The sequence below is a fragment of the Phalaenopsis equestris genome, unplaced genomic scaffold (genome assembly GCF_001263595.1).
Source record: "Phalaenopsis equestris unplaced genomic scaffold, ASM126359v1 Scaffold000428, whole genome shotgun sequence".
NCBI lineage: Eukaryota > Viridiplantae > Streptophyta > Magnoliopsida > Asparagales > Orchidaceae > Phalaenopsis > Phalaenopsis equestris.
This window is the reverse complement of record NW_018164869.1, coordinates 2,417,640-2,429,051: the sequence shown is the minus strand read 5'-3', so window position 1 is coordinate 2,429,051 and position 11,412 is coordinate 2,417,640. Positions and strand designations below refer to the sequence as shown.

Genomic DNA, 11,412 nt, shown 5'->3' with positions numbered 1-11,412 from the left:
TGAATGCTATTCATACTCATGTGAAAGTTTTAGACAATAGACAAGGAAAAAAAAAAAAAAAAAAACATGAATTAAGTGGATGCGTATGACAAATCTTCCTAACTCCTAGATGGCATATATTGTATAAATAAAATGAGTAGGAACAAAACAAGAATTCATTACCAAGTTATTGTAATTGCTGAGGGCTGACGAAGTTCAGTGTTCCTCCTACGGCAGACGATCAACAGAGAGTTTCCAAAGAGAACAAGGTGTTCTGTCGAGAGCAGATGGAGGCGAATCAGGCGTGTACGGGAGGGCTAAGCGGCTTCGATATGGACGAGAGGCGAGCGGGGCTTCGATCGAGACAAGAGAGGGCGAGCGGGAGTGGGATCGAGCGATCTCGGCGCTTTGAGGAGGAGGCGAATCAGAAGGATGAGGCAGGCGGAAGTTTCGGTACAGAGGAGGCGAGCGGGGCTGGGGAGATGAGACGAAGGCTTTCGGTACAGAGACGGAATCGAACCGGTGCGGGGAAGAGGCGCAACAAATGCTTCGATCGGGAGTTACGATCGAGTCGCAGAGAAGAGCGGGTGAGGCGAGTGTGGATCTTCGGCGCAAGGAAGAGGAGATCGCGCGAGGAAGAAGCGAGTGGAGCTTGGATTTGGGTGTAGACAATCGTGGAGTGCAATGGAGCTTCGGTGCGGGGCTTCGGCGAGCAGAAGTCTTCGGTTGAAAGGAAGCTGGGTTTCGAACTGGAGAAGATGGCGTCGAGCGGAAGAGGAGCTGACAAGGATTTCAGTGGCGAGGGAGAGAGAGGTTTCGGTGCAGAGGAGAATAGATGAGCAGGGGATGAAGAGGAGGCCGAATGCCTGGAAGGTGAAGGAACGCTCGAATTGTATATCAAAAATGTATCTGTTACGGGTGATTAGGCGGGGAATTGAATTCCTTTCTTTCTAATTAAGATAAAATTAAATGACGAATTTGAAATTCAAAAATTTAAAATTCAAAAATCGTTTAACTATTGTTCAGCCCGAGTCATGCCCGAATCGAACTCACCTAGGTTGAGCCCGGGCCCGCGCACCGCTAAAAAAAAATGCATCGATTTTCGTGCTAGTTAACGATTTATTCGCGCGCGATGACGCGACAAAATGGGTGTCCTCCCCGGCTAAAGTTGACGTTCCGGACGCGTTGGCGCGGTCTGTTTCGTCATCCGGGATCGTTCGGACAAGTTTGTCGGCTGGCGAGTTAGTTCAAGTCAAAGTCGTGTGTGGTGCAGTGAGTGCGTAAAATGCGACGTTCGCGAGTAATCGAGTCACTAAGGGTTCACCTAAGGTTGTTTGATCCTATATGAACTCATTTTCGGGCCCTCTACATGTTGGTCCTTAGCCCTTGCAACCAAAGGTTGAGTGCTTGGAACCACTCATGCGAGTTCTTCACAAAAATGAGTCAAGAAGTGGCTTGAAGTTCTACGGGAGGTGGGCTCCATTGCTAGTCCGCTAGGATGGTCAATAAGAACTCCTAAAGATAGATCCTAGGTTCTAAGAGTAGAAGACTAAGACCTCACTAAAAATGAGGTCAACAGTCACAACGCCCAAAATCTGCTCTAATGGCTGAGTAGAAGATTTACTCCAAAAACATAGAAGAGAGCCACCAAATGCCTACATTTAATCCCTTGCCAAAATGATTTTTAATTCATCCCAATAAAATTCTTATATATGTTTGCATCAAAGCTTCCAATTTTTCAAGTTTTTATGATTGAATTATTGGATGTGCTTTTGGTGCTATGTGGCGCCTATGCACAAGGGGTTGACACTTAGGCATTGAGTTCTGAGTTTTTTTTTATCATTTTTTGGCACATGGGCTTATCATCGTCTGTCTTGAAGGTTGAATTTGGTGTTTTGAGCGCTTGAAGTTGGTACGTAGGTGTTAATCTCTGTCTTAGGCACCAAGTCTGGCGTCTAAGTATCATCATGGCTCCCCACCTTGAATGTGCCTAAATTGTGCTAATGACACATTGATCGTCCGACGTGGAAGTAGGTGACCCGCCTGTTTGCAAGGATCGAACCGGTTCAAGTTTCTTTTTTTCTGAGGAGTCGGCTTCTCCTCTTGGGCCACTCTTTGTTATCCTCTTATTATATATTTATTTTTGTAATAGTTTAGGGTTAGTTTTGGTGAGTTTTGTGTTGCGATAGCCACCAGTGTCTCTTCTTCCCTTTGAGGGTTTTATCCTAAGATTTAAGTTGGTGTTTCGGCTGTATCTTTTTCTCCAGATGGTGTTTATCTTTCCTATTCTCCTTTCACACCCTCCCCACATTGCTCCCCATCGCCTTTCCCTGCTTTAGCCATCTAAAGAAGCTGCTGACGTTGTTCTTGCAATTTCTACATTCTAGTGCAAGTTCTCTGTGATTTCAGTACCCCCGCTTGTTGCCGTCACTTTTCCGGTCACAAAAATCCTCTCCTATTCCCACCAACTATTGTTCAAGCTGTCCTGGACCATACCCGAGCCACCAACAGCTATCCCAACCTTCTGTACCTCTCCCTACTACATATTTGTTGTTCCAGCATCTGGGAGCTCGAATTCCACCTTGCTACTGCCCAGGACAATAAAGACCTATTGTTCCGCTGTCATATCTGTCCATTTTCTCCACTCTGCTCCCCCCTACCGCCACCTTCCAAACCCTCGTTGAGCACCACCACCACCACCCGTATATTCCACTCTAGCTTGAGTGTTTGTGTCGCGTCCATTGCTAATTCCGATTTTCAGGTGTCGTGTCATTATATTTTTCCTTGCAAGTGTGTTGGTTGTAACTTCTTATTTTCTTTCAGCAATAATATTTGCCTTTTCTATGGGGATTTGGGTTACCTCCGATATCATTTTTTTTTTCGGTCGGCGAGCTTCAAGCATGAGATTATTTGATGCGGGAGAAAATTTTCAGCCATTGCACCATTATCTCATTTGCTCCGGTGTTATTTGGTATCTAAGCCTGTCTTATGTTAGTCCTATCTTAGTGTTTTTATCATCCCCCTATCTTAGAGATAATATTTTTTTTTGGGTCGGTGTGCTTCAATCATGAGATTTTTTAATTGGGATGGAAGTGAAATCAATATGTCCACATAAGTTAGCAAGAAATAAATAGTAAAAGTATTAAAAAACTTTATCTAATTGAAGTTATAATCATGAACATAGTCTTTATTTTAAAAGTTACGTGCTATTCTTATTGATTTTTACTAATTATGAAAGCAGGTGGTGCTCATAAAGTGAGAAAGTAATGTATCACATTATTGATTCTAATGAATTCATTTTGAGTGATGAAAGTAATAGGGGCTATTGAATTAAAAAATTCTAATATTGGTGATCTTTTTGTATTTTAGTGGAGGACAATAGGAGCGGAAGAGAAATTAATTAGTATGTCTTATTATTTTGATGTTTGTATAACTCTTTTTAGTTTATGGCTTGATGTTAAGACGTTAATGTTTTTATTGTGTAATTTGCTCTAATTACATTAGAGCTTTTATATGTTATTTTTTAATATGTTAATAAGTTATGATATTTTATCTCTAGTTTCATATTTTGAAGTTATTATAATATTTCTAATTTTAGATAATTTGTTGATTTTAAGTTTTACGTTTCAATATACCTTAAGACATGCACCACAGATTTTAAATATCTTATTACTCAATTGTGCAATTTTAAATCTTGCTGCTGGATGTGAATTTGCTAGGAGCGGATAGAGAAAAATTTCTAAAAAATTTTCTATTTTATAAGTCTTTTTTCCTATAAATTATGTGTTTTGGCCTCCTCCTTATCGCTAATTTTTTAAATGTCCTCATAGGAATTCTCAAAGGATTCAGAACTGCTGCTATCTTATATATTGGTTTAATTCCTAGGCATTTCCTTCTCACATTATTAATAGATTTATGATCTCCGATTTCCATACTTATTAATTTTCTACGATTTTCTTGTGCGTATTAAACAAATTATTCAAATCATTCATATGATATGAAATAAAATATTATAATGCAATATGGATCCTAATCCATACTAACAGGGATTTATAACCCATTCATAGATGATGGGATTATTACCCTCTTCAAGAACGCCTACCGAAATAGCTTAAACATCAATGGTGATGATTTATGCGCTTTTAGACTCACCAAAATAAATGTAAATTTAAATTTGGAATTTTTTGTTAAGGCAGTTCCCATTAAAAATTTTGTTGAAATTGCCACAAAATTTTACTTCCTCAAATCTTTCACCATGGCTTGGAAATTAAGGAGCCAAAAACCAAAAATGAATTTAGTTTTAGTTTAATTAATAAAAATAACTTTATCGGATTTCTCATTGTAAGTATATTAGCTTGTTCAATTGATTCCCCATCGTTAGTTGGCATATGTTTTTCATTTTTTTATCCATGATTCACTTTATTAGTTTGTTTTATTGACTCGTTGATTACAACATGCACGATTAGTTTAGAATTACTGTCAAGAATGAATTCATTACCTTTTAGAACCGTTAAGTTCATTGGTAGGACTCAATTTAGTCTATTTTTAATGATGAGTAGGTCATTTAGAAGAATAGGTTTATTATGGCTCTCATTAAAATCTAGACTTAAATTTCTACTTTTGTTCTAGTTAGTGTCCGGATTTTAACCGTATTCTTGGAAGAAAAATATGTTTGATAGTTATTTGTATATTTACAACTCTCATAATGATAGAATCATCAGGTAAAATGCAACTACTTCTATATACATCTTTTACGTTGCCTTTTTTTTTTTCTTGTTTTTAAGAGTTTTGAGTTGAAACAGGAGTAGGAAGAAAGTCTATGCCTGGACTGTGGATGATCCTGATTCTATGAGGGGGCTGCTATATGAACACGTAGATGCCATTGTAACTGGTAATCCATCTCTTCTTCAGAAACTTATGCAGGAGTTGAAAACAGAATGCCTTGCCGAAGGCTTCTCCTTGCCTTGAAATTTCCATTGCTTTTGATTGTTTATCGCAGCAGGCTCCTCTTTTCCCACAATTCTGTTAAGGTATTACTATTTTACCAAATAGGCCACAAATATGGCTACATATATAATTATATGATTGTCACTGTGATTCATTCTTCTTGATCAAATTCGTCATAAAATTACAAATAAAAAAAAGCTTACAATTTTCATGAATGATCAGTGTATAGTTGTTTACTGATTGGAAAGCCTGAAATTGTAACCATTCCATGTTTTTGCTTGAGGATTAAGTGGGCTTTCCTTGATAGCCTATATGACTAAGAAAAAAAAAAAGTTCTTAAGTAGTTTGTTATTAACAGAATGTGAGAGAATAATTTCATGCAGTGCATACATTTACATGATTTTACATAACTACTAGATCGATCACAAAAGCATATAAAAACCTTGCAATGTTTACTCAGCTTTGTGCTTTAGACATTGATAAACTTATTTATTTGGCTTGCGCTTGAAGTATGCAAAACTTAAGCATAAATTTAGACCAGTTTGCAACTTAGTCATTGCAACTTCAAATTAAAAATTAGGGACATTTACATACATACCACACAATTCTAATGAATTTACATCTTAACACCTATTACTCTTTTTACATTTCAAACACAAATCTTTCATGTTGTGTCAAAAATATCACTGGTACTAACTTTTTAAAAGTGGAATATAAATTTTCATTCATAGATAAATTGATATTAATCTAAATATCAAAGTTTAGGCATTGACATGTAAGTACATAGGAATTGTGTGACATGTATGCAGATCTTTCTAAAAGTTAATGCTTGATAAAAATTGTTAATAGGTTCTCTTATTAATATTCCGAGTAGTTGTACTTTGTGTTGAATGCTTGAACAACTAGACTAAGATGGATGCAGATATGTTTTATATGTTTGTTTTCTTGAGAATGCTTTCAAGTTATGCGTTTGATTCGTCAGAGATAAATTAATCTCATATAGGTTTATGTTTCTTATAAAAATAATTATATCCTTTAAACATTTTCAAATACATGTGTATGTGTCGTATTTATATGAGGATAGCGAAGGGAATGCATGATATTAATGAGGAATCATTTTGTGTTTTGTGTAGGTAAAAGGTCTGAGAATTGTGAAAAATATAAGGTGACTCGTATGGAGTCTAAGAGAATAAATTGTAATGTTAAGACTTTTATTTTAGTTATCTTTATAATAGATTGGATATTAGAGAAGGTGAAGGATATATGTGCAAACTAACCAACCAAAGAGAAATGAAATTTAAAAATTTAATTCAGTAAAGTGCATTAAAGATGAAAATCTTTTCTTAGAGGAAGATATTCAACATAGCTAGGTGAGATATTTTGCAATGAATAATTTTTCTTAATATTGTTAATAATAATATTTTTTTTTTTTTTTTTTTATCCTGACATTAGTAAAAAACAAGTTGAAGAGGCTTTAAAGAAAACTAAGGGTGAAAAAATAGGACTTGATCATATCTCAATAGAAGTGTGAAAATATTTAGGAGATTTAGAATTTTTTGGTTTATTAAACTTTTTAATATTATTTTAAAATTAGAAAAAAAATGTTTGAGTGGAAGATGTGTATTTTAATTCATATTTTTAAGAAAAAGGGGATGCACAAGAGTGTATAAACTAGAGAGGAATTAATATAATGTGTCAAATATTAAAATTATGGGAGAGAGTAATTGAACGTAAGTTAAGTGTGATGCAAATATTTCTCATTATCAGTTTGAATTTATGTCAGACAAGTATACTATGGAAGCTATACACTTATTGAGAAGCCTAATGGAGAAATGCATAGAGAGAGAGAGAGAAAGGATGATCTACATATCTTTTTTATTTATTTAGAAAAATTTACGATAAGGTTCCAAGAAAAGTTCTTTAGAGTGTTTTAGAAAAGAAAGGTGTTGATGTGACTTATATTCAAGTCACTAAATATATGTATATTAGAGTTGTTACTTGTGTTCGAATAGATAGATGATTGACAAGTATTTTCCTATTTTGGTTGGATTTCATCAAGGATCAACTTTAAATCTATATCCTTTTGCTTTAGTTTTGGATGATTTTAATGGACATTTTATAGGAGGATGTTCCTTTGTGTATGCTTTTCTCTTATGATATCTTCTTGTGGATAAGACTAGACAAAAAGCTCACGAGAAACTTGAATTATGGAGATCTACTTTAGAGTCTAAACACTTTCATTTGAGTAGATCTAAAACTGAATACATAGAATTTAATTTTAATAATAATAGATATGGCAGTAGAGTTTTAACTTTGGTGATCAAATTATTAAAATGTGTGAACATTTTAGATATCTCGGGTATATTGTTCAAAGTGGTGATGATATAGATATGGATGTTATTAGTAGAATTCAAGTTGGATGGTTAAAGTGGAGGAATGCATTAGGCCTATTGTGTGATAGAAAAGTATCGCTTAGACTTGAAGGAAAATTTTATAAGATGGTAGCGAGACCTGCAATACTTTCTAATGCAGAATGTTGGCTTTTAACAGAGAAACATAAAACCAAGTTAAGTGTTGCTGAGATGAGAATGCTTAGGTGGATGAGTGGCTTGATACTTAGAGACAAAATGTGATACAAATGTATCGTGAAAGGGTTGGTGTAGCTCTAGTGGCAGAAAAGATTACAGAGAGCCTTCTTAGATGGTTTGACCACATTAAACATGGACCAATTGATGATTCAATTAGGAAAGTAGATGCTTTAGATTTGATTTATGTAAAAATAAGGTAAATGTGGACCTAAAAAGACCTAAAAAGACTTAGGCATGGTATAAAAAATGTTCTTAATTTATTAGAACTAAATGAAAATATGACACTCAGTACTAAAAAAAAAAATGCAGCTGACTCCATTTAGTGGGATAAAAGCTAGTTTGTTGTTGTTGTTATAAACAAGAGAATATTTTTGAATGATCGAGGCTAATGAGAAAATTTAGTGATCTCTGGTTCTTTTTTTTTTATCAAGATTACAAAAATATTAAGAGCACATTGAAACACCTTCAAGGTTGGAGACATACATGTTGCAAATGACAATATTTATGCGAGGATAGACATGTTTATAAGCTTGCATAAGACAGAGATTTGTTTCCTCCTTGGACTTACTAGAGGTGGTCTCACTATCAAATGCCATCCAAATTGCCTCATTGCTTTTTTCTTTATTTTTATTTCATTCTCTCTCTTTAAGTCTTTCTTTTCTTTGATATAGGTTGGTCAATACTATTTGACATGTCTGTGCATCTTACTTACTGCTGTACCATATCTTTTTAGATTATTTATCTTTTTCACTTGCGATATACATAACCACGTACGTGGTGTACAAGAATAAACTCAATGAGCTAAGTTGTTTCATTATAAACAAAGTTAGAGTTGTTGCTCAAGGGTATAACCAAATAAAAAGGATAATTTTTGAGGAACCATTTGCATCAATAATAAGATTAGAGGCTATTGGGCTACTCCTTGCTTTTGCCTTCCATAAAGACATTATTTTTTTTTTTCAAATGGGTTAAAAAGTGTTTTTTTAAATGGATTTATAGATCAAAATGCTTTTGTAGAACAACCTCCAAAATTCAATGATATAGATCACCTAAATCATCTAAGTAAATTAAACAAAAGTTTTATATGGATTGAAACAATTCCGTAGAGCATATTATGATATGCTTAATAATTTCTTGATAGGAAAAAAAGTAAATTTTCAAGAAAATAAGAGTTGATGTTATTATTATTCAAATATATATACACTGATGATAGTTTATTTGGAAGATCAAATGAGTCATTGTCATGAGTTTTATTAACTATGATTAAATAAATTGAAGTGAATGTGATGGGAGAATTACATATCTTTTTGGGACTTCAAGAAGTAAAACAATAAGAGAAGCCTTATCTTCATATTCCACACTAAATGCTCAATTGATTGGCTTCAACAGTTTCATATGAAGCAATCTAAATCTAGTAAAACTATCATGAGCCAAACCATTACATTATATTTAGATGAATTAAGAAAATTGGTAGATAATAAATTTTATAGGAGCATGATTGTGTTTTGTTATGATTTTATAGGAACATAATGTTTATATGGTAGATTGTATTTGTTATGTATTTGTGTTTTGTTTTATACAAATCCTAAGGCATCTCATTTAAATGTTGTTAAATGTATATTTTGATATTTAACAGGGGCGTATAGTTTCGGTTTGCGATACCCCAAAACATACGTGACATAAATAATTTTTTTTTTTTTTAATGTTGTGCAGGTTGTAAGCTCTATAAAAAAAATACCGCGTAAGCATGTTAATCTTTGGAATCATCTCATTTATCTTTGTCCTTTAAGAAGCAAAATTCTATTATTTTATCTATTACAGAAGCTGAGTACATGGTTGTAGATGGTTATATCGCTCAAATGTTATGGTTTAAATGAACTTGAAAATTATAGACCTTAAATTAGAACACATACCAATTATACGTGATAATACAAGTACTATCAATTTAACCAAAAATTTTGAATCAACACAAACTAAAGATATTGAGATCAAACACCACTTTATTAGATATCATGTTGCTAAATATGATGTTGATATTGAATTTGTTCCAACTAAATAATAATTAGTCAATATTTTCTTAGACCCTAAGATGAAAATTGGTTTATTGAACTTAGAAGAAACTTAGGGTTGTTTGATCTCTAATTTTCTTTATATTAATTGGTTTCTTTATATTTATATTCATACATATATTTATCATAACCTTTTTATGTTGTCAAAAAGGGGAGAAAATATAAATTTATCATCATCAAATGGTGAGATATTATTAACTATATTTTTTTTATAACAAATATATGATGGCGAGACCAATATTTTCTTATGAAAAAATTTAAGATCATGTGGCTATTTGTATTAAGAAAGCTCGGAGCTCGAGTCTACTTATACTTCTTAAATTATAATTATAAATTAATCAAGCAAACTATATTATTAAAATTTAGTAAAAGTTATTCTAAATTATAAAATAATCCCCAAGTTATGGGCTTTAACAAAATATTATAGTACTTTTGATCCTTAAAATATTCATTTTATTAATAGTTATATTTATATTTAATTTTATATTGGTAAATGTGACCCTTAATTTTAATTCCATGATATTTGGTTTGCTTTATAACAATAAAATCACAAATATCATTAATATTTATTACATTCAAAATAATTTAAGTAATTTAATTTTATAACTTATGAAAATATTTTGCCACATTTTATTTTCTCTTATATTAGATCAAGAATGTAGTCTAAAAGTAAAAATATTTTTTATTACTTCATAAAATTTTGATATTGCTATTTTAAATGGATTAAAAACTTAGAATAAATATTTATAAAATGTTACATTTTGATTGTTTGCAAAAAAATATTATTCAATTGAAATTTTTAGTAAATTTAGCTTTTAATAACTATAATTAAGGATTTATATAATTTAATATTTTTATTCATGCATAAATAAATACCTTTATCCATTTCAAATTTTGAGCAAGCAAATTTCAAAGAATAATAGCAATAATATTTTTTCTTGTTTCAATAAAAAAAAATCATAATTTAAATTCAAAACTCATACCCATTTCCTTCTTTTTTTTGCTTTAATGGGGTTTTCCATTAATATAAAATGGTATTTTATTTCTATTTAAGTCTCTCAAATAATTACATGTATTAATATAATTCAAAATGAAAATAAAAAATATTGTACATCATATTTTATTAGCTCCAATGACTATTTAAATCAATGACATTGACAATTATATTAGTTTTCAAGTTTCTTATTTTAACAAGTTGCATTATGTGGTAATACTTGGTTGTTTTGTTTTATAAAGGTAATACAAAATTAGTATTGGTGTTACTATTTTAAATTGCATTAATAATAAAATAAAAACTATCACATTGTAAGTAAGATAACATTTTTTTTAATGGTTGGGGCTAATGAAAAAACTTAGGGTCCGTTTGGGCAGCTTATAAATGCGGCGTTTAACGCCGCCGTACTGTTTGGTTCGCGCGTTTCGCCAGCTTATCTGAAACTGCGTTTGGATTTTTACACTAAACGCAGGGCGCGGGTCGACCCTGGAGCCGGCCCGCGGGCCGCGTTTTAGGATAAACAGCTTATCCTGAAATGTATAAGCTGCCCCAAACGGACCCTTAGTGATTTTTTAAGAGTGCATTGGAACACCTTCAAGCTTGAGTGAAAAACACGAGTTCATTTGTGAATGAAAATGTTCATGTGACGATCTACTTGGTCGTAAGATTGCCTGAAGTTTCCTTTTAAATTTGTTTTGCTATATTATTTGATTTGGTGCTATTGAAATTTAAGATTTATATTTTCATTTTTAAATTTTGGAAGTGTATTATGAAAAAAAGTTGTATTTTAGGATTATGATTATTAGTTGAGGATTTCTCCACCTATGCTTACTGT

At 32.6% G+C, this 11,412-nt stretch overlaps 1 protein-coding gene across 1 annotated transcript in view; it reads left to right on the top strand.

Annotated features, from left to right (window-relative positions):
• The window catches only part of LOC110027600 (glycerophosphodiester phosphodiesterase GDPD4), a 25,747-nt gene extending 20,700 nt beyond the window's left edge, over window positions 1-5,047 (top strand). The window contains exon 9 of the mRNA XM_020729097.1: window positions 4,782-5,047. Within this exon, the coding sequence (XP_020584756.1) occupies window positions 4,782-4,947 (166 nt within the window). The 3' untranslated portion in view covers window positions 4,948-5,047. The remainder of the gene's footprint in view (window positions 1-4,781) is intronic.
• The last annotated feature ends 6,365 nt before the right edge of the window (window positions 5,048-11,412 follow it).